The sequence below is a fragment of the Rana temporaria genome, chromosome 9 (genome assembly GCF_905171775.1).
Source record: "Rana temporaria chromosome 9, aRanTem1.1, whole genome shotgun sequence".
Lineage (NCBI taxonomy): Eukaryota > Metazoa > Chordata > Amphibia > Anura > Ranidae > Rana > Rana temporaria.
Window position 1 is genome coordinate 48,517,161 of NC_053497.1, and position 24,044 is coordinate 48,541,204.

The window sequence follows — 24,044 nt, forward strand, 5'->3', positions numbered from 1 at the left end:
CACACCTTCCTAAACACAGAACTGGACTATGGCTTTGACAAGTATGTGTAGGGGGAGGACAGGGACTCGGCTGAGTGACCCACTACAGCTTGGTTTTATTTCTAGGTATATAGTACCCAGGGATTATGGGAAAAATAGAAGAATATGGCCATAATGGTTTATAAGTTGTATTTTCCAGCAGAACAGTCGTGTCCTTTCTATTAGGCCCCTTTTCACACTGGGGCGGTGGGTGTGTTGGCGGTAAAACGCTGCTTTTTTTAGTGGCGGTTTACCGTCAATTTTGTGGTGCTATTCGGCCACTAGCGGGGCACTTTTACCCCCCGCTAGCAGCTGAGAAAGGGTTAGAACCACCGCAAAGTGCCGCTGCAGCATCGTTATAGCCGCGGTGCCCATTCATTTCAATGGGCAGGAGCAGTGGAGAAGCGGTATACACACCGCTCCTTCACCGCTCCAAAGATGCTGCTAGCAGGACTTTTTTTTACTGTCCTGCTAGCGCACCGCTCCAGTGTGAAAGCCCTTGGGGTTCTTTGCAGGTGCTATTTTTAGCATTATAGCGCCTGCAAAGTGCGTCAGTGTGAAAGGAGTCTTAAAGTGGAGTTCCACACAGGAATTTTTTTTTAGCCCAAAAATCCTAAAAAAATTAATAAAATAAAATTATACTCACCCGAAATACCTGTTGCTATGCGGAAGTCTGTAATCTGTCTCTTCCTTAGCTGCTGCCTATCTTATTCTTCATCTTCTTCTAGTAAATGGGGCGCGCTGCTTTCTGGGAACTGTGTGTGTTTCCAGAGAGCAGCCGCCCATTCACAAGTCGGTGCGAGACTCGCGCATGCGCAGTAGGAAACGGGCAGTGAAGCTGTAAGGCTTCACTGCCTGTTTCCCTTAGTGTGAATGGCCGCGCGGGACCTGCGCCGATCGAGGGGGCCATCAGCGCGGGCGAGTAGGACAGGTAAGTGTCCTTATTAAAAGTCAGCAGCTACACTGTTAGTAGCTGCTGACTAATAATAATTGCGGGTGGAATCCCGCTTTAAGTGAAATCTGTGAAATGATGGCTTATGAAAGCCTATTGGTTACTTGACTACGTAGGTGACATTTAGTGACCATGCACTGATGTATCTAGTACAGGCTTACTTAGGTAGCTGTAAGGCTGTGTTTTTTATGGTGCCGACTCTTCGCTCATCAACAATCCCCACAACCTCATCCATCAGAGACCCAAAAATTGTTGTGCAAATTTTGACATTTCACAGGGCTAAGAACTCCCCCTGCCTTCCTGTAACATTTTTCAGGCCAGGCAACTGGTTTTCACTGCTGAACATTAGAAGAGAGTCACATGTACTATTTTAACCACTTGCCTACTTGGCACTTTTACCCCTTTCCTGCCCAAGCCAATTTTTCAGCTTTCAGCGTTGTCGCACTTTTGAATGAGAATTGCGCAGTCATGCAACACTGTACCCAAATTAATTTGGAAAAAAGTTTCATAGTTTTTTTAAAGTGGTTGTAAACTTAGTTACACCACTTGTACCTACAGGTAATCCTATAATAAGGCTTACCTGCAGGTACTGTAAATATCTCCTAAACCTGCAAGGTATTTACTATATACTCTTGTGCCGACATCATTGGCGCATGCGCACTGAAGAAACAGCCTGCTTGTGCCGTTTCTTCAGGGCCGGCGGCTCCTGCAGGCACGTGTGGAAGCGACGTCCTCGCCGCTCCGGCCAACCACAGTGTCGGAGACCGTGAACCTGAAAGTAACTCTGGGAGACATGTCGCCGGTCACAGCGGTGTGCCGTGACCGCTGCAACAGCTTCAATCTAAGAATTTCATAATGAACTAGTATGAGATGCATACCAGCTCCTTATGACTTTGTTACAGGGTTTTTTCTTTTGTTTACAACCACTTTAAACAATTTTGCAAACAGGTAATTTTTCTCCTTCACTAATGTGTGCTGATAGGCTGCACTGATGGGCAGTGATAAGGTGGCACTGACAGGTGGCACTGATAGGCATCAGTGATTGGCAGCACTGTTGGGCTTGCACTGATAATCACTGATAAGCCACGAATCGAGTCAGTCAGTCAGTCAGTCAGATCAGTCAGTCAGTGTCTGCGGTGGAGTAGGGCGCTTCGGACCTTCCGCATACGAGCCTGCTTCCACCCAGACCTGGCAGTCAGAGGCTAGGCAGCTGCTAGGCTAGACGCTCCAAGAAACAAGCTCCCTGGAACCTGGAACCAGCATCTCGCTCTCCACGAGGACTCCTCTCTTCCGCAGGTAAGACCCTGCCTCTCAGGGCCTGATATCCTGGGGATCCACTGACGGCCGTCCTTATCAGGGCAGCCGTCACACAGACCCCACACTGCGGCTTTCCATACTACCTCTCGCCGGCATCTATCGCCCGCACGGCCACCCACTTTGTGGTGGTCCCAAATCACCCCCCCTGGGTGTATTTCCGGCGTTTCTGGGTGTTCTTTCACCCCCGCGCCGGCCCGCTCCTTCTCGCGGCCGCCGCACCTTAGGAAAGTCCGCGGCTTCAGCCGCGGCCTACCGGCGCGCCGCTCTTTTTCTCCTTACACTTAATTCCTAAGCACAGTTTGCTCTGGATATTCACCCCCACACCCCCAGAGGCCCCCTGCTCAGCAACTTTATCGGTAAATAGCATTTTTACCAAGCTGACAGCCCCCCCCCCCAGCCCGGGTCCTGTGCTTTGCCTGGCAGCCATTATTTTGGTACACCCAGCAGCAGTGACACCCAGCTTCCCCCCCCCCTTTTTTCCCCTCCACAAGCCGTTAGTCTTTTGATCCAGGGTTTTGAGCCGATCGCCTTTAGGGATCAGGAAGGAATTTTTTCCCTGCCGCAGCACATTGGCCAGCTTGCCCAGGGTTTTTTGCCTTCCTCTGGACCAAAAAAAAAATAAAATCCCATTTTCCCTTGAGCTAGGATTCTCGAATCCTCTCTCACCCTACGCCCGCACCCCAGCCCTTGGTGACTGGCAACAATGGTTAAGTTGCGTTACTCTGCAGAAACCATTTGGGGTCTGAGACAATTCGCTACTACATTGCCTGCCGCCACCACAATAACCTTAAAATCAGATCAACTCTTGAGGTTCGATCATCGATCGATCATCAAATATTTCAATCATTCAACACAGCTCAAGCACATATCATGTGCTTTGCTTAACACTAGATCAGCAGTTAAACACCGATCAGAAATCCATGATTTCTTACTACAATACGATCTAGACTGCCTCTTTATCACGGAAAGTTGGCTGTCAGACGATTGCAACACCATTCTCGGAGAACTGGTGCCAGCAAACTATCGCATCTTAACGGAAAATAGAATAGGGCAAAGGGGAGGAGGACTGGCGGTGATTCATAAGTCGCATATTGCAATCACTAAACCGGTCCTTCAAAATCCTCTTCCTTTCATGGAAACCCTTACGCTTCAACTTCAAGCTCATTCTCAGGAGACCGTTCATATTCTCCTCTGCTATAGGCCCCCTGGGCCCAAATCGCAGTTGATATCAGCATTAACGGAGTTCATTTCCACCTACACCCTTAGCGGTAATCATCTTTTGCTGCTCGGGGATTTCAATTTGTGGGCTAACTCCTCACAGGATCCCATCGCGGATGCCTGCATCAACCACCTGGAAGGATTTGGACTTCAACAACTTATACGCGGACCAACGCATGCTTCAGGTCACACACTCGACCTAATTTTCAGACAAAATCTGAAAATTAATATTGTGGGAAATGAACCTTTGCCATGGACAGACCACCATGCAATCAGCTTCATAATCCCCAGAACTCCATTAGTTATGAAAGTACCCAAGCCGGTGACAATACACTGGGCTAGATCTCAGAGGAAGCTCCACTCGGAACTCTTCAGATCTACCCTGGGAAACCGAATTGGGGCTATTCCTCCTCAGCTAGCAGCCTCAGATACTTTGGATGCCATTAATGCAGCTCTGCTACAGTCAGCCGACTTAGCAGCACCAAAGCGCAAACTTCGCAGCCGGGAAAATAAGTCCAGCTGGTTCAATAACCAACTGTCGCTATTGAAGCAAGAGCGCAGAAGGGCGGAAGCCTCCTGGAAAAGAAGTCCGTCAGAAGACCACCTCAACATCTACAAAGCAGTAACTACGCGCTATCACAAGGAAATTTTCAAAGCCAAAAAACTTCACTTCTCCAGGGTGATTAACAGCGCACTGAATCGCCCTCGCGAACTCTTCAGGATGGTCACCCAGACCATGAATCCTGGATGTCTAGAAGTCCCCACTTCAGACACCCAAGAGTTCTGCAATGAACTATCGGATTTCTTCATCGACAAAATTGAGAAAATTCGGGTAAGTATTCGGCAAAACAATACTCCACTCAGCCCCGTCTTCAATCAAAACAACGACCGAACGCCTCTACAATCAACTAAGTTCACTTTGGAACCCATCTCCATCGATACAACAAAAAAATTCATTGGCCTGCTGCGCGACAGCACAGCACCGAATGACATCATTCCCACCAAGCTACTGAAGGAATGTGCCGACATCCTGGCGCCTCCGATCACGCAGCTTATAAATCAGTCATTTAAGGAAGGCATAGTGCCTTCCCTGCTGAAAGAGGGCACAATCCTGCCGATCTTGAAAAAACCTAATTTGGATCCTATGGACCCAACTCACCGCCGTCCCATAACAAGTCTAAATGCTCTGTCCAAGATAATGGAGAAAGTGGTGGTAAATCAGCTGCAACAGCATCTGGACACCCACAACCTACTCGATCCATTTCAATCCGGGTTCCGTCCCGGACACGGGACAGAAACGGCCTTACTGAAAATATGGGACGATGCGCTCGAGGCCGCAGACGAAGGAGAATCATCTCTCCTGGTTCTGCTGGACCTAAGCGCTGCTTTTGACACAGTAGACCATGGATTGCTACTGAGACGACTAACAGAAGTCGCCGGAGTCTCAGAAGATGCCTTACCATGGTTCTCCTCTTTTCTAGGAAACCGATCACAAACAGTGAAACTGGGATCCTTCACGTCAGAAAAACGCACGGTGACATGTGGGGTCCCCCAAGGATCCCCCTTATCACCAGTGCTGTTTAATATCTATCTTCGTCCTCTCTTTGATATTATCAGTAGCCATGAACTACTTTATCACTCTTATGCAGACGACACGCAGTTGTATTTTCGCATCTGCCACAAAAAGGATCATCATCTAAGTTTAGAGAATTGTCTCTCTTCAATAGAAAACTGGATGACTAAGAGTTATCTCAAACTCAATAGTGCTAAAACAGAACTCTTTATCTTCGATGCCAGTCGGAAGAAATCACCGACAACAAACTGGACACCATCTCCCATCCTGGGACAAATCATCGCCCCTAGCTCCAAAGTCAAAAGTCTGGGAGTCACGTTTGACACCTTCATGACAATGGACGCACAAATAGGGTCAGTAGTCAGCGGGGCGCACCATTTGATGCGCCTACTACGCAGACTGATTCCATTTATTCCCAAAGAAGACGTAGCAGTCGTGGTGGGATCTATCGTGAATTCCAGACTGGACTATGCAAATGCCCTTTACCTCGGGCTACCCAAGTACCAAATCGCTCGTCTCCAAGTCGTACAGAATACGGCCGCTAGACTGGTGACTGGGAAAAAATCTTGGGAATCAATCTCACCTTCACTGAGATCCCTTCACTGGCTGCCAGTGAAAGACAGAATTGCATTCAAAGCACTCTGCCTGACACATAAGTGCATCCATGGGAAGGCTCCTAGATATCTATGCGACAAGATCAAACCGCACAATTGCAGCCGCATTCTGCGTTCCACCGACCAAAATCTGGTCAAGGTTCCTATAACCAAATACAAGTCCAAAGGAGAAAGAAGGTTTGCTTTCCAGGGCCCCAGGCTTTGGAATGCTTTACCAACCAGCATTCGGTTGGAGCAAAACCACCTGTCTTTCAGAAGGCAGATCAAAACCCTGCTTTTCTGAAAGGCATGAGACACTAACAACAAGCGCCCAGAGGCGATTCAGTTCGCATGTGCCGCGCTATATAAGTTTTTCATTCATTCATTCATTCATAATCAGATTACTGATTATCGGTCTCTTGATTATCACAGCCGATGTCCCTTTAACTCAAGTCAGTTATCATCTCTCTTCCTCTCTCCTCATGCTGTCAGCGCAGGGAGAGAAAAGCTGATAACCAGTCTCTGTTTACATTGTCATCAGCTGTCATTGGAGACAGCTGATCACGTGCTAAAGAGCCGATGCGATTGGCTCTTTAACCCGATCTGCGAACAGCTAAGCCTGAAGGATTCAGTAATCACAGAGCTCGCCGCCCGGGCGCCCAACGTGATCATGGGAGGTTGTCAATAGACGCCCTCCCAACAAAGTAAGCCCGCGCTGTAGCCGGCTATAGCGCAGGTGTGAAGGTGTTAAACACCAGGATCTGGAGGCAATTCAAATCAGTGCACAGCATCTAATTGGTTAGGAAAGCTGTATGGAGCGTGACTTCTTTTGAAATACCCTTTAATAACAAAAAATCGTATAAGTTTAGGAGGTCATTAAAATCATTTTAAATACATCTAGTATAAGTAATTGACTCTATATTATTTATTTTTAAAGGAGAAGTTTAACTTTTAGGAAATATGAATAAGTGTTCAAATTTTTGCAGAGTTCTGCGAATGAATGAACTACATGTACGGTTATCCTTTGCAACCATCAGCTTGTAGTTCTCAATGAACTACCACGGCACCGTTGTAGTTCATTGATTCTTCCTATCAGTGTGAAACTGCCTGCCTGTACGATGACACTCCTACTCGCCCCCTCCCCCCTCAAGAGGCTTTCTTCACATGAGGGAGAAAGTCTCGCATTACGGTGTGTAGTTACAGACAGAAGAACAGGAAGTGAGGATTTCTCAGAAGAAATAAGGACATTTAAAAGCAAAATGGAAGGATGAGGTAAGTGAAGGAGGACTGCACTAAGGTAAAGGAAGCCATTTAGGGATTTTTTTTTTACCTTTACAACCCCTTTAATTAAATATTGACAATAAAATGCAGAGTTGCACCAGCTGTTGCACTCTCCAGTTTTCGTAAATAACCCCTACTATGTCTTGTGGCATGTAAGAAAGGTTAACAATATACTGTAGTATGTACGGTACTTTAAGGCTTCATTTCCATGGACGTTTTTACAGCTGGAGCTCAAAAACGCTGCGGTAGCGGTTTTTAGCATTTTTGCGCATTTTTTTAACGTCTGGCGTTTGGTCCTTTTTTTTTTTTTGCATCTTAAAAACGGCTCAGCCATCTACAGCTCAAAAACGTCATGGTGGGCATGAGGCCATAGACTAACACGGAGAGCCGTTTTTAAGCTACAAAAAGAGCTCAGAAAAGTGGCTGTAAAAACGTCCATGGAAATGAAGCCTAAAAGTGAACTAAGCAGTTTTTTTTAACAGGTAAATCACCTGGTTTTACTTCCATGTGATCCATGTCTGCAGCCAGGGTGATGTGACTTGAGGTCTGTGAGCTGTGTGGGGACTCCATAAGAAACTGAAGAGATAAAACAGCTTTTAAAGAAAAGTCCACTTTTGAGTTAAAAAAAAAAAAAAAAAAAAAAACAGAACAATTATTTCACATATGCATATGTAATCAATTTAAAGACGTACTGAAGTCTCAGGCTGCATTCACACCTGACCTTTTTTTAGCTTGAAGCTCAAAGACGCTCAACAAGCAAAATCCCATTCATTTCATTGGCCCCTGTTAATGCTCAGATGCTGAATAGGGGCCATTGAAATGACTGCGATTTTTCCTCCTGAGCGTATATGAGCTTTACACTACAGAATGACTAGGTGTAAATGCAGCCTTACGCCTTATTATCTTTTTTTGGTCCTGTACCCCTTTAAGGTTATACTGCCTACAGTAGGATTGGACACTGGCAAACAAAGAACTGTAGGCCAGCCCAAAATAACCCCTCCTATTACCAGCATGCCCCAGTTTTGTAGAAAAGCATGATGAAAACAGAAGGGTGGGACCCGAGTTCCTCCTCCATGGACAAGAGGATTTTATGAGTACTAAAATTATTTTTTCTTTCTGGAAGTCTTAAACCTTCAGGGCATCCAATAGCAGTACAACTTTATGGAAGGGTTGTCAAAAAAGCAAACACTAAGGCCGCGTACACACGGTCGTTCCAAACCGATGAGAATGGTCCGACGGGCCATTTCCATCGGTTCACCAATGAAGTGGCCTGATGGTCTGATGTGCGTACACACCATCGTTCCAAAAACCGATCGGGTCAGAGCGCGGTGACGTCAAACACACGACGTGCTGAATAAAACGAAGTTCAATGCTTCCAAGCATGCGTCGACTTGATTCTGAGCATGCGCGGGTTTTGAACCGATGCTTTCTGTACTAACCATCGGTTTGGACCGATCGGGCAGCGGGCCATCGGTTCGATTTTGAAGAATGTTTTAAAATTTTGGACCGAAGGACAACAGACCGATGGGCTATACACACGGTCGGTTTGGACCGATGAAACTGAACCTCAGTGCATTCTCATCGGTTTGGAACGACCGTGTGTACGCGGCCTAACAGAACCAATGAACAGAAATCAAGGAGCAGCCTGAAGGACGTTATGTGAAGCTGGCATCAGATGAGCCTGAAATGTCCAACTGGTAGAACGTAGAGAACATGTACAGAAGATCAGGTAGCAGCCTCACAGATCTGGGAAACAGAGGCCTCATGCCAAGAAACACTCACAGACCTAGTAGAGTGCTCCATAGCAGGAAAAGGGGGGACCCAATCCCTGAGACCATAATCATGAATAATGGTCTGTCTGAGATGGTGGAATGGAAAGCTGGGGCTTCAGCAGTGTCTGGCTTTCCAGACAACGGGTGGAAATTTCCTTTAGTTGAACCAGAGCCATACAAAAGGGATGGGAGAGCAATGTCCTTGTGGAGGTGAAAAGGTAGAAACTACTTTAGGTAAGACCAAAAAGAGTTCTTTGCATAAGGCCGGCCACCCCCCCAAACAAAAGGAAAGCCACCTTGTGGGTATGAGTAAATGAAGGAATGCCTCTAATGGATTAAAACTGTGGTTCCTGAAGCAGAACTAGATTCATGTCCCACAGGGTCACCGGGAAATGGATAGTCAAAGCTACATGGAAGACCCCCAGTACAAAGATCTTAACCACTTGCCCGACTGTCGTACGCCGATTTACGTTGGCAGAATGGCATAGGCAGGCAAATGGGCGTACCTGTATGTCAGGGTTTGACAAATTTGCTTGGAATCTAGGAGCCAGCTAAAAAAGTTATTAGCCAGAAAACTTGCCCCGTCCCGCCGAGCTCGCGCGCAGAAGCGAACGCATATGCGAGCAGCGCCCGCATATGTAAACGGTATACAAACCACACATGTGAGGTATCGCCGCGATTGGTAGAGCGAGAGCAATAATTCTAACCCTAGACCTCCTCTGTAACTCAACACATGCAACCTGTACAATTTTTTAAACGTCGCCTATGGAGATTTTAAAGGGTAAAGGTTTGTCACCATTCCACGAGCGGACGCAATTTTGAAGCGTGACATGTTGGGTATCAATTTACTCAGCGTAACATTATCTTTCACAATATAAAACAATTGGGCTAACTTTACAGTTGTCTTTTTTTTTTATTGAAAAAAGTGTATTTTTTCCCCAAAAAAGTGCGCTTGTAAGACCGCTGCACAAATACAGTGTGACAGAAAGTATTGCAACAACTGCCATTTTATTCTCTAGGGTGTTAGAATAAAAAATATATATAATGTTTGGGGGCTCTAATTAGAGGGAAGGAGATGGCAGTGAAAACACTGGGGAAGCTCCATTAGAATTACTGGATTGCTGGTTTACTTGTCATGCCAACGGCCACCACAAAATGGCGCCAGATCACAGAAGGAAGCTTAGGCCTGCAGAAGGCCGCGGCCTCAATTACCGGCCGGCGTGGCGGGGGCGCACGGAGACACAGGATGGGGTATCCTGTGTCTCCGTGCGCCCCCACCTCCCCCGCCGCGCGATCACGTCGGGCCACGCCGGTAATTGAGGCCACGGCTTTGCGGCCTTCTGCAGGCCTAAGCTTCCCCGGGCACCAAGTCGTTAATTCTAGTCTCGATTGCGACCGGGCGCCTGGATTTTGTCAAACCCTGCTGTACGTCTCTTTAAATTTGCAGGCGCGTGCCAAACTCGATGTCCGCCGGTGGCCCATGATCGTGACACAGAGAGGCAGAACAGGGAGATGCCTATATAAACAAGGCATTTCCCTGTTCTGCCTAGCAACATGACAGTGATCTACTGCTCCCTGTCATCAGGAGCAGTGATCTCTGTCATGCTGTAGTGAGCCCATCCCCCCAAAGTTAGAATCACTCCCTAGGACACACTTAACCCCTTGATCGCCCCCTAGTGTTTAACCCCTTCCCTGCCAGTGTCATTTATACAGTAATTAGTGGTTCTGTAGCTCTGATCGCTGTATAATTGACAATGGTCTCAAAATAGTGTCAAAAGTGTCCGATGTGTCCGTCCAGATAAAAAATCGCAGATCGCCGTCATTACTAGAAAAAATATAATAATAATAAAAATGCCATAAATCTATCCCCTATTTTGTAGACGCTATAACTTTTGCGCAAACCCATCAATATACACTTATTGCGATTTTTTTTACCAAAAATACATATCGGCCTCAACATTAAACGAAAAAAAAAACGTTTTTTTATATATTTTTTGGGGGATATTATAGCAAAAATTTAAAAATATTGCTTTTTTTTTCAAAATTTTCGCTGTTTTTTTGTTAATAGTGCAAAAAATAAAAACCACAGAGGTGATCAAATACCACCAAAAGAAAGCTCTATTTGTGGATAAAAAATAGCATCAATTTTGTTTGGGTACAACGTCGCACGACCGCGAAATTGTCAGCTAAAGCGACACAGTATAGAATCGCATGAAATCCTCTGGTCAGGAAGGGGGTAAATCCTTTCTGGGCTGAAGTGGTTAAAGTAGAAGTTTAGTATGTCCCTTCTGCATTAAAAATTCTGCCTGTTCACAAATATTTATTTACAGAGTAAAGTTCCAATTTAAAGTGGATGTAAACTCGATTCATTCAATTGGAGCTGAGCACATCAATCTGCAGTGTTTTGTTATCTCTCTGCATGTCCCATAGATTTCTCCTGCCTGTTCTTCTGTTATCAGCCTTATCCACCCATAAATATAACATTACATCAGTAGTTTTAAAAAAATGTCATTAGTCCTTTAAGAATTTTTTTTTTTTTTTTAGATGCCTTCAAAGTGTTGTTGCTAGGCAGAATAGTTAATCTTCCCTCTTCCTGCACCTAGGTGCTTAAGCTTCCTAACCTACACCGCACAGACTCATGGGAATGTAGTGGGTGTAACTTTCCAGTAGTCTGTGCACTCCCCAGTCTCGAAGAATCATGTGACTTGGACAGTACAGGTGCTGAAACCTGATCTGAAACCTATTACACTGCTTGTGCAGCACTGAGCATGTGCAAGATCTGCAAGGCTGAAATCCAGGAAGTCATACAGTCTGGCTTCATGATGCCCACACTTAAGATGGCCCCAGTCAATTTCTATTTTATAAAGTGTCTAAATGCTGTAACAACCTAACAAAACGGACCTTAGTTTACAGGCCAACTTTACTAGAATACATTAAGCTTGTGTATTACAGGGGTATTTATATTTAAAAAGTGAAATTGTGGCCGGAAATCCGCTTTAACTGTGATAAAATCAACCTGAGTTTTGTGTTGGGGAGGATGCTATAAATAGATTAGCAGAGTGTTGAACTATTCAACAAACAGATCTGAAAGTCTCTACCTAAAAGAAGAGGGGGTGTGTGCCTTTCCTCCAATCAGCCGTCTTGGCTGTATGCCCAGTCTTCGCTGCAGTGTTGAACAGGAAGAGAAAATCTCCTAACACCATCTGAACTTTCGAAACCACAGGTGTCAAACACAAGGCCCGCGTGCTGAATCTGGCCCTCCAGGTAATTTCATGTGGCCCTTGCACCCCCCTCCTCTCTCCTCCCACCTGGTCTCAGCAGTCAGCAGCAGAGAGGACAGGACTCCTCCACCAGATCGTGCATTTTCCCATACCTCCCAACCGGAGGTTTGAGGTAAGTCCCGCAGGGCTGGAGTCCCGCAAGCCTGCGCCGTATAGAGCCGACTAGCAGATCTGCATGTTCGGCTTCTTTTGGAAACGCCGTGACTCGGACCGCCTACGCAATACGGAGGGCGGGGCCATATCCGCCGGGGGAACTTTTGCTGAAAAGACGTCAATCATCTGGGTGACCTCCCAGATGACATGCCTCCTCAGCTTGGAAACGCCTACTCCCGTGGGGAGAAGCACCCGGAATGCAAAATTAAAAGGTATGTACAGCGTAAAAAATAAATAAAAAAATTGCGGACTGTACATGTTAGAAGTCTAAAGAAGTTGTTCTGAGAAAAATGTTATTTGGGTGAACCTCCGCTTTAAATGTTGTCTGCTACTGTGATGTAAATGAATCTAGGATGGCTCCTAAGACCTTTTCATTGTGTTGTGCTAATTGACACTGTATTGTGTGAAGGAGTCCTGTGATAAATGTGTATTGTGTGGCAGGTGAGAGGAGCCGGGATGTCTACCTTGAGGGGTCATGTCTCGGAGTCACCTTGTCTGGGTAAATGATTAGTTAATTAGCTCATGTAAATGATGTCAGAGTTGGTGTCAGAATGTCTGACTAAAAGATGTGTATTGAGGGGGTTTGTTAGGAACCATTGTATAATGTTGTGGGTGGAGTTGAGTCATTGTTCATTTTGGTCACTAACTGTATATAAGAGCCTGATTTTCTCATTAAACTCTCTATTCGTTTTGAACCTCAAACAGAGCTATGTCTCATTACTGGTGGAAATCGTATGGGTCGTGTTCGCCGGATTGTGGAGTGTCGATAGCTGTCTTGGGTTCGGAATATCTTAAACGGCGTCAACCCCTGTCCCATTTGGGATTCCGTTACAGTATGCTTCTCTGTCCAGCCCTCCTGGCAGCAGCACAAAGCAAGGGGGTGCACTGATCTAAGGGATAGTGGGGGGGGGGGGGGGGGTGCTCGACTTCTGATAGTGGGGGGCTCTTGACATCTGATGTAAAGGGGGTGGGGTGCTGATACAACCGGCCCTTTGAGCGCAACCATAATTCTGATGTGGCCCACAAGCAAGTTGAGTTTGACACCCCTGTTCTAAACCGTATATAGAGATGAAGACAGCAGAAATACATGTAAAACTTATGTAGGGAGCTTTGTTTCATCTCTGTGTATCATCCGAGGCTGTTCACTTTACTGGATATATGTGAGGGTTTACATCCACTTTGATACACAAGCCTATAAGTTCCAATCAGTGCTGTATATCAGTGCCCACCAGTGCTGCTTATCAGTGCCACCTATCAGTGCTGCATATAAGTGCCTCATCATCAGTGCCAATCAGTACTGCCTCATCAGTGAAGGAGAAAACATACTTATTTACAAAGTTTTGTAACAGAAACTAAAAAAAAATATCAAAATTTTCATTTTTTTTGTAGCGCAAAAAAATAAAAATCCCTGGGGTTATCTAATACCACCAAAATAAAGCTCTATTTGTGGGGAAAAAATCATAACAATTTTGTTTGGGTACAACGTCGTGATGGCGCTGAAAGCTGAAAATTGGTCTGGGCAGGAAGGTGTATAAGTGCCCTGTAGGGATGAGCTCCGGTGTGTTCGCACACTGCACGTGCAGAGCCCGCCAGGAAGTTGGCCGGCGCTGCACTAATCACAGGCAGGTAGACATTGTCCCGATGCTTGGCCGCAGAGATCGAGAAATGTCTCACTGCCTGTGATTAGTGCAGCGCCGTGCCGACTTCCTGGCAGGCTCTGCACGTGGAGTGTGCAAGCTCATCCCTAATGCCCTGTATTGAAGTGGTTAAGGCAAGCCAGATCTACAGTGGGAGCCGGACACTTCTTCACAAAACAGATACAAAGCCAACAAGTTCTTAGGAGGAGCACCCACTGGGTTCTGTGTTTTGTGACTGGAGGAAGCATTTATCTGCCCCCCATTCATTCAGAGAACAAAATGTAAGATTATGAAAATAGAGATTGTGAGTACAGTGCCTGTCTGAATGCATATCTATTTCTGTGATTTCAGTCGGGCTTTATGGTTTATAAAAAAATTGTAAGCCTCATACACACGATCGGACTTCCATCGGACAAATCCATGGAATTTTGTCCGAAGGGCGTTGGCCGTGAACTTGTTCTGCATACAGACGGCAGAACTTTTTCAGCCAACATACACAAAACTACGTTGGTTTTCAGCTCTTTAGCTCCACCCTTTATCAAATGTTGTCTGATGGTTAGCATTGGTTCAGAGCATGCGTACACACGATCGGATAATCCGATGGAACACATTTGTTGGACAATTTGAGAGCGTGGCTATCCAACATTTGTTGTCGGAAATTCCAACAACAATTGTCCGATGGAGCGTACAGACGGACGGATTACCCGACAAAACACAACAATCACACAATTGTTGTTGGAATATCCGATCATGTGTATGCGCCTTTATACTTACAATTACAGTATGATTTCCTACAACAGCAGGTAAAAAAGGGATTTGTTACTCACTTTAGGATAATGGGCAGACCTTACTCTGGTGTGTAGGACAGAAACAGTTTTACTCTACTTCTATTTTCATTTGCATGCAGCTTTTTTAGGCTACTTGACTCTCATTTCTGCAACTTATGGAGCATGTGGCTTTATGATTCAATGCTCACTTTGTTCTGATAAGCAATGGGAAAAGCTGTATGGAAGTTGTCACAGATCTGCAGTTTCGCTGCAGATCTTGTCCCCTCTATTCCTAAAGGTCAGCAGAAATACTGGTACATGTAGTTCCATAGCTTTAACTTGCAAGGTTCTGCTGTTACCAGTTATCCCAGAATACTTGTGTCCAAGACTGGTTAACCACCTATAGATGATTCAATTAGCTACACGCCCGGTCCAGCCAGACCATCCCCACTTCTATCTAACAGCTAGTGTTTCTAGTTCCAGGTCCCCTAGTAGGTTTGCCACATCATCCCTTTAATCCATGGCTGATTATGGTGCTAATTAAACTCATTTGGTGCCTTATCTGCATTAAATCAGCCTCAGAACCTGTTTAATTCATATGTGTCCTGGATTAAAGGAATGATGTGGCAACCCTATCCCCCAGTGTTCCAAGAAGTTTCCTAGAATCCCCTAGTGTACTTCTATTCCTAGTGGAGAAGATTCCTTTTGTACCCCCAGTGCTTCCTCGTGTCACTGGCTTCTTGAGAAGATTTTTAGTGCACCGCCATTACTTATTCCTGTCCCTGGAATATTCCCAAGACTCAATTGGGTTGATTTACTAAAGACAAAATAGACTTTGATTAGTTGCTCCAGAGCTTGGTAAATGAGCAGAAGCTCTGCTGATGTCCATCGTCCAATCACATGCAAGCAAAAATTTATTTTTCCCCCCCTTGAACGTGATTCGGTATACTTTGCAAAGTGATTTACTAAGCTATGGAGCAGCTGCACTTGTAGAGTGCTCAGTTAATTTGCCTTTAGTAAATTATCCCCTATGTGTCACTGGCTTCATTAAACTATTCATTGTAACCTCAAGACTCCTTGGGGGTTATTTACGAAAAGGCAAATCCACTTTACACTACAAGTGCAAACTACAAGTGCAAAGTGCACTTGAAATTACACTGAAAGTGCACTTGGAAGTGCAGTCAATGTAAATCTGAGGGGTAGATCTGAAATGAGGGGAAGCTCTGCTGATTTTTATTATCCAATCATGTGCAAGCTAAAATGCTGTATTTTATTCGCCTTGCATGTCCCCCACGGATCTACAGCGACTTCACTTCCAAGTGCAATTTCAAGTGCACTTTGCACTTGTAGTGCAAAGTGGATTTGCATTTAGTAAATAACCCCCCTTGTGTCCTTGGCTTCCTGAGGAGATTTTAATTGACCCTATACTCTTAGTGACCCCCAAATTCCTTGTGACTCTGGGGCTGGATTCTTCTTGTTCCTAGTGTGTGTTTGCAAGTATCTCCCAGTGTGATCTCTGTACCCCCAGAGTCTTCCAGCCTGTTCCCAGTGCAGCTGTGGACCAGGAAATGTCTCACTGTCCATGATTAGCGTTTTGCAGTGTTGGCTTCCTGGGATTGGGCATGTGGGCTATTAAACTAGCTGGTTCCTTGGACTCTACACCTTAGCTTTTCCAAAGGCTCTCACCTTCACTGAACATGCGGGCCTGCTGTGTTCAATAAGTATCTTTCCTGTCCTACACTGCTCATGTACTGTATCCTGTGTACCTGCATTCTCCGGGACCTCTGTGCACCTCATACATATTGTTACCTCTGTGTTCCTTTAAGCTAGGCATGCTCAACCCGTGGCACCATCTATGGCAACCTGCACAGCCTCCTTTGGGTGCACGCTGCTCTAATGAATGATTTCCGGTCTTCCATAATCCAACTTTCACACACAACCCGCTATTGTGGCCGGTTCCCTGCTCTTCTCTTTCTTTCCTAACACACATACATGGAGAGAGGAGCAGTGTTAATTTCATTGGTAAAACAATTGTCATAATTTTCGCCAGCAGCATATTTCCCGTGATGAAAACTAAATGAAAATGTCCCCACATTTTCATCAACTGATGAAAATCAATTCCATTTTCACCAATGAAGAGAAAACTGAATGAAAATGTGAGGGACGTTTACCCACGTGAACTTCCAGTTTCCTTGGAGCTCCGCTTGTAAAGCTTGTGAGTGCTTCCTCTCCCAGCAAGCAAGGTAGTGACCGTAGCGTACTTAATGGTGTGGCATGCTTAGCACTGTGCAGCATTACAAGCCTCCTTAGACGACCATCCAGAGCACTGTGCAGCATTACAAGCCTCCTCAGACGACCATCCAGAGCACTGTGCATTACAACAGGGCTTGACAATTTTGCTTTGAATCTAGGAGCCAGCTAAAAAAGTTAGGCGCCAGTTTTTTTTTTTTGTTATGACTCAGTGATGAGCCCACTCAGTGGAAACTGTCTGATTCCACCTCCTGTGGTCATATATTGTCCTTGTGGAGAAGGCTGCACATAGGAGCAGGTGGCAAGCCTGCCCAGAATCCGTATTGGACAATTTATGTACAGGGCTGTACACCACACTGTTATACATGCGGACAGGGCCGCTGTTAGAAATCATGGGGCCCCGTACAGCCTACCAGACAGGGCCCCACCGCCCCCCATCTTGCTGCTGCAGTGCCCTGCCAATAAGAAGTGGTCAAGAAATTCCCTGCTCCACTGCCACATGTATACAGGATCCATGTATGTATGTGGCTGTGCAATACATTTTTGGACGTTTTTTTAACGATCCTCGGTGTACTGGCGAATATATTTACATGATTGCTTTTCCAGTTCCCTGCTGGTGAGCGCTTCAGCACCCTCTTCTTTTATTGGCCGTTCTCCAGGAAGGTGTGCAATTGGAATATTTATTGTGGCTGTGGGTAATGCCTCAACTTATGATTGGCAGTGTACCATGAGATGCTAACTGTTAGGCCCCTTAGGCTGCAAAAGCACTGCTTCTGTAGTAGGGCTGCAGTGTGTTTACACAGCATCCCATCACTACTGACACACTATGGCAGTAGTGCCTTGGAAGCATAAGGCCTAGTACACACGAGAGGATTGATCCGCGGAAACGGTCCGGAGGACCTTTTCCGCGGATAAATCCTCTGGCAGATTTTGATCTCATGGTTGTACTAACCATGAGATCAAAATCCGCGCGGAATTCCCTCCGCGGTGACGTGTCGCCGCGATGATGACGCGGCGACGTGCGCGACGCTGTAATATAAGGACTTCCACGCATGCGTCGAATCATTACGACGCATGCGAGGGATGGATTCGGACGGATTGATCCGGTGAGTCTGTAAAGACCATCGGATCAATCCGCTGGACTGGATTCCAGCGGATCGATTTCTTAGCATGCTAAGAAATTTTGATCCGCTGGAAAACCATCGGCCCGAAAAATATCCGCGGATAAATATCCGCTGGGTTGTACACACCAGCGGATCTATCCGCTGAAAGTGATCCGTGGATAAATTCCAGCGGATAGATTCTCTCGTGTGTACGGGGCCTAAGGGGGAGTGATTGGAAGAAGGTAACACTGTGGTTGAGCTGCACATTTTTACTGCCTCCCCTCCACCCAAATACAAAAGTAAACAAGACCTAACAGCATCTCACTGTGCTTATGTGATCATCATCGTTATCATTTCTTTAGATTGTCCACAGTCCTTGTTTTTGGCAATTCAATTGATGGCTGCAAAAGACCCCGATATAGTTAAGGCTGCAACACAACACTGGTTCTGAGCTTTTTCGGATGCCCGCTGCAAGAGTGGAATTAATAGTGATCTGATTGATAAAAAATTAGATTTTTGTGACTGTGATTAACCACTTCAGCCCCGGAGGATTTACCCCCTTAATGACCAGGCCATTTTTTGCAATACGGCACTGCGTTACTTTAACAGACAAGTGTGTGGTCGTGCAACGCTGTACCCAAATAACACTGATGTCCTATTTTTTCCCCCAAATAGAGCTTTCTTTTGGTGATATTTGATCACCTCTGCAGTTTTAATTTTTTGCTCTATAAACAAAAAGAGCGACAATTTTGAAAAAGAAAACAATATTTTTTACTTTCTGCTTTAAAACATATAAAAAGAAAAGTAAAAAAAACAAATATATTCATCACTTTAGGCCAATATGTATTCTTCTACAAATATTTTTGGTAAAAAAATCCCAATAAGCGTATATTGATTGGTTTGCACAAAAGTTATAGCGTCTACAAAATAGGGTATAGATTTAAGGACTTTTCATTTTTTTATTGTTTTTACTGGTAATGGTAGCAATCTACGATTTTTAGCGGCATTGCGGCAGACAAATCTGACCCTACTAGGAACAGACGATCTCAGTGCCCCTGTCAGAACGGGGATCTGTCTTGTTTACATAGACAGATGCCCGTTCTGCCTCTCTGTAGAGCAGTGGTTCTCAACCTGGGGGTCAAATGATGATTTGCCAGGGGTCACCAAATCCTGGGCTGTTCCTGAAGCCTGCACCGCTCTCCCAACCTTTTCGTGGCTGCCCATCAGGGGTGTCCCTGGAGCCTGCAGCCACCCACTCAGCCACTTCACAGCATGGGTGTGGGGGGGGGGGGGGTGGTTTACAAACTAGAGATCAGCTGACTGGTGAGGAATGTGAAGTGGAAGGGGCTGGAGACCCCATATCCTGATTGGAGACACAGTGAGTAACAGCACTGCCACTCATCCCATTCCCTCCCAACCAAGGAGTAAAAAAAGTAAGAAAAATAGAGAATACACAGAAGGGAGATAAAAAGAGGGGAAGGAACGAAGAAAAAGGGAGAGAAAGAATAAGAGAAAGAGCTAGAAAGACGGCTAGAGAAAGGGATGGGGAAAATAATACAAATACACTATGAAAATAATTTTACGTTAGGGGTCCCCACACATTGGGAAATTTTATTAAGGGGTCCCGACCATAGAAAGGTTGAGAACCACTGCTGTAGAGTGATTGCAGGTGGCCACAGTATATATGCATTGGGGAGTCCCTAAGTGCTTAAACAGTGAATAAACATCTAACAGGGATTGGTCCCACAGAAGATGATGATCCTGAGTGTTGTTAAAAATCTTTATTATGCTATTCAAAATAAAGAAAATTTAATTCTGAACCATTTAATTTCATTGTGGCCCACGACTGGTTACCAAATCACTTAAAGTGGAGGTCCGCTGAAAAAAAAAATATTAAATTCCAGCAGCTACTAATACTGCAGCTGCTGACTTTTAAAATAAGGACACTTACCTGTCCAGGGCGCCCGCGATGTCGGCAGCCGAAGCCGATCTGCTGCCGCCGCCATCCTCTGTAAGGGAATCAGGAAATGAAGCCTTGCCGCTTTGGTTCCTGGTTCCCTACTATGCATGCGAGAGTCGCGCTGCGCATCCTAACTGGTCCCTGCTGTCTTCTGGGACCATCGTGTCTCCCAGAAAACAGCGGGGGGGGGACAGAGTAGGAGCCGGAAGTGGCATAGGTCACATTGATCACTGAGGTGATCTATGCCTGGAAGTGGGAGCAAATACCTGTATTACATCACTCATCCCCCCTGAAAGGTGCCAAATGTAACACCGGAGGGGGGGGGGGGGAGGATTCCAAAAAGTGGAATTTCCATTTTTGGGTGGAACTCCACTTTAAGTGGCCTGCTCTCTTCAAAAGGTTGAGCACCATTGCTGTAAGCTCAGCATCCCACTGCTGCTAAGATACTACTGTTCTGTTTTACTGTGAGCCCTGCACCCCAGTGCATTAAATTGATTCTTATTAGTATTCTGTGTCCTGCCTGTCTGTAAGACCAGCACCTCCCAGAGCTGTTTTACACTCACATTTGTGCAAGTCGAGTTATTATTATTAATATTATTATATATTTTTTTAGGTTCACACCTATGAGTTTTTGCGTGGCATGCAAAAAACAAAAAAGATGCATGCACTTTTTCAAAACCGCGGCCGCAGGGAAATCGCATGGTCTTTTGTTCCCACACTGCGATTTTACATGTGTGGGGGGTGCCATTTAGAATTAATGTCAGCCCAGCGTGTTATTGCAGAGTACTGCGTTTTCACTACGAGTGGTTGTGGGTATCGCTGCGATTCCCACACGCAGAGGTGTATACCTAGCCATAAGCTGGATCTTTTATTGTCATTTTAACCCTTATTCACCAGTCCAATTATGAATGAATCCTAAAAAATATGTGCTTACCCTGTCAACGTCGGAGCCTAACAATTCTTCATCAAAAACTTCCATGGCAGGGCGGGATCACTAGGACACCTTACCGCTGAGACACTCCTAGAAATGCCGGAAGATCCAGAAGACACTTATGGGGAGGATTTCCTTACAAGGGAGCGATGGCACAGGCAGCAGGTCACTGTATCTAGAATAAAAAACAACATTTTTATATATTTCAGCTTATCAGTCTTTAGATGAGGTGGCTGCATGTTTCCTATTTATGCCTTTTCCCCCCATGGAGATCCTGCCATTAACACACTAAAGCCGAGCCATACATGGATGGAAATATAGCTGGTTCAGCCGGGACCGATCGAGTTCTATACAACCAGCCTGTTGGAACATTTCTGCACAATCAGCACTGCAGGCTACACCTGGCAGCGCTGATCATTATAATCTACGGAAGTGATTCTCCCATTTACATCCTTTCTCCTTTCTGTGAATGGTGCAATGGAGTCATTTTTTTTTCATGCAACCCGGTGGTTGAAAAAACAAAAACAAAAACAAAAAAAAAAACGTATAAATGAGCTACCTTAACCACTTCAGCCGTGGAAGGTTTACCCCCCGACCCCCTATCATTACCAGGCCATTTTGTGCAATACAGCACTGACGTTGCTTTAACTCACAATTTTGCGGTCGTGTGACACTGTACCCAAATAAAATGTATGATATTTCTTTTGGTGGTATCGCCTCTGTGGTTTTTACTTTTTGCGCTATAAACAAAAGAAGACAGACAATTTTGAAAAAAAAATTAAAATTAAGTAGTCTAGGTTTAGGAGATATTTTTTATACCTACAGGTAAGCCTTATTATAGGCTTACCTGTAGGTTAAAGTGGTAGTACAGAGTTTACTACCACTTTAAAATGACCAGATCTTTAAAAGGAAATCCGGGAACATATTTTTTTTTCACTAGTAATGATGGAAATCAGCGACTCTCTGCCCGTTGCCGCCACCGCCCGCCTAACAGCCTGTCAAGTCTCACTCTCTGGGCCCCAGCTACTACTGGGTGGGGAGCGGAGGAAGATCACTCCACCAGGGGAAGGCAAGGAGATAAGCAGGCAGGCAGCAGGCCGGGGCTTGAGCCAAGGCAGAAGAGGCATAATCATCAGAAAGGGGCACAGATAATGGGGAAAGATTACACCCCCCCCCCTAAGCTAGTAGGAGCGGCGGGTGTGTAATTCAGATTTTTTTTTCTATTCTGCACTGACTGTCTTTAAAATTGCCCAAGCCCCTGTTTAAATCCAATCCGGGGACAAAACCGGGGACAGACTTGGTCAGGGGAAAGTGTTCTCAATACGGGGGCTGTCCCCAGAAACCGGGGATGTCTGGTCACCCTAATGTGTGTGTGTGTGTGCATATGTATGCATGTGAGTGCATATGTTTATCAGTGGCGGTGCGTCCATAAGGGTGCATGGGTGCCGCCCCCTCTCTCCAGCCACCCCCTCTATGACTAATGGGGGGGGTTTGAAGCACATGATTAGAGCCATAGACTCTAATAGGCTTCAAAGTAGGTGAACTGCGAGCGCCATGCTGGGAGCTCACAGTCCACCCAGATGTGCTAGAAGGCCAAATTAATATTCACTTTCCTAACACTGAACCACCTCTCCACCAATCAGGTGTGCGGGTCTATTACCTGTCACCTGATTGGCTGAAACGATAGGAGCAGCTATTGGACGATAATCAGGAGGAGAAGAAGGGAGATGAGGAAGGCAGGAGACGCATGAAGGACCCCCCTTTTAGCGGTCACCTGCTGCCCCACGAGACAGGGTAAGTTCTGGCAGAGCGGGCAGGGGGATTCACAGTGATGGCATTCGATGGCACAGTTGCAGCATGGCAGCATTTAATGGGCACACTGGCATTTGATGGGCACACTGGCAGCATTTAATGGACACAGTGGCAGCATTTAATGCACAGTGGCGGCATTTAAATGGGCACAGTGACAGCATTTGGGCACAGTGGCAGTGTTTGGCACAGTGGCAGAGTTTGATGGGCACAGTGGCAGCATTTGATGGGAACAGTGGTGGCGTTTGATGGCACAGTGGCAGCGTTTGATGGGCACAGTGGCAGCGTTTGATGGGCACAGTGGCAGCATTTGATGGGAACAGTGGTGGCGTTTGATGGTACAGTGGCAGCTTTTGATGGACACAGTGGCAGCTTTTGATGGACACAGTGGCAGCATTTGATGGGCACAGTGGCAGCTTTTGATGGGCAGGGTGGCTGTAAATGAAGGGCACAGTGGCTGCAAATTATGTTTTTTTAAGAATTTTTCAGTTTGCTTACGCCCCCTAAAAATTTTGAGCACCAGCCGCCACTAGTTTATATGTGCGTGCATATGTGCATTTATATATATGTGTGTGTTTTTATATGTGTTTGTGTTTACATGTATGTATGCACATTTTATGTATGCGCTTTTAATCCTGACCCCCTATATGTGTATAATCAGAACCTATTTGTTTATTTATTTTTTGATTGTTCATAGTACCAGCAAAAAAAGGCTGTTCCTCCAAAAAGCGATCCATGCTCAGATCGCTTTTCAGAGGCATTTGACAGCCGGTAAAGAGGCAATATTTTGCCTACTGACCGCCTGTTTTAACCCCTTAAATGCATCATCGCTATGCTGCAACTGCACGCAATGCACACAGTTGCAGGGGGGTTTGCAGTATAGCCCCATTCACCTAGGGGTATACTTCAAGGGTGCCCTGACTGGAAAAAGATTGAGAAACACCGACATAGAGCAACCGATGCCTCCATTTTCCTCCTGCAGCCGCTGAATACCTGCAGGAGGAAGAGGAGGAGAAGCAAGGGGAACTGGAGAAATCGGTTCCTTTATATGCAGCCACCCACTTGCAACCGGGTCCTGTTCCGCCAACAGGCTCAGAGAAAAGAGCCCTGTCCGGGGGTCAGGGGGGCCCTTCATGGTTTCTTGCATCGGGGCCCTGAAGGTTCTAGTTACGCCACTGCCCCACTGTATATTGAACCCAAAAAAAAAGGGCACCGTTTGGCGCTAAAAAGTCCTCGCAGCTGAAAAAAATTCATGGATGTGAACGTGTCTCATAGGAAAACATGTAAATGAACTGCAGTGTGTTTCTTCAAAAAGCACCAAAAAAGAGAGGTGTGACCCCGGCCTGAGATGTTTAGTAACATAATGGGGTTAACAAAAACAAAAATTAGTACAAAAAGAGCAAATAATCACTACTGTAAAGGGTTCATT

The 24,044-nt window shown here is 45.7% G+C and overlaps 1 protein-coding gene across 3 annotated transcripts in view; it reads right to left on the reverse strand.

The window, feature by feature from the left end:
- The window catches only part of LOC120913451 (adenosine deaminase domain-containing protein 2-like), a 40,628-nt gene extending 19,669 nt beyond the window's left edge, over positions 1-20,959 (reverse strand). For all 3 annotated transcript variants that reach the window (XM_040323380.1, XM_040323379.1, XM_040323381.1), the window contains exons 1-2: positions 20,810-20,959; positions 7,444-7,528 (exon numbers count right to left, since the gene is read on the reverse strand). In XM_040323380.1, the coding sequence (XP_040179314.1) occupies positions 7,444-7,528; positions 20,810-20,854 (130 nt within the window). In that variant the 5' untranslated portion in view covers positions 20,855-20,959. The remainder of the gene's footprint in view (positions 1-7,443; positions 7,529-20,809) is intronic.
- Positions 20,960-24,044: the final 3,085 nt, after the last annotated feature.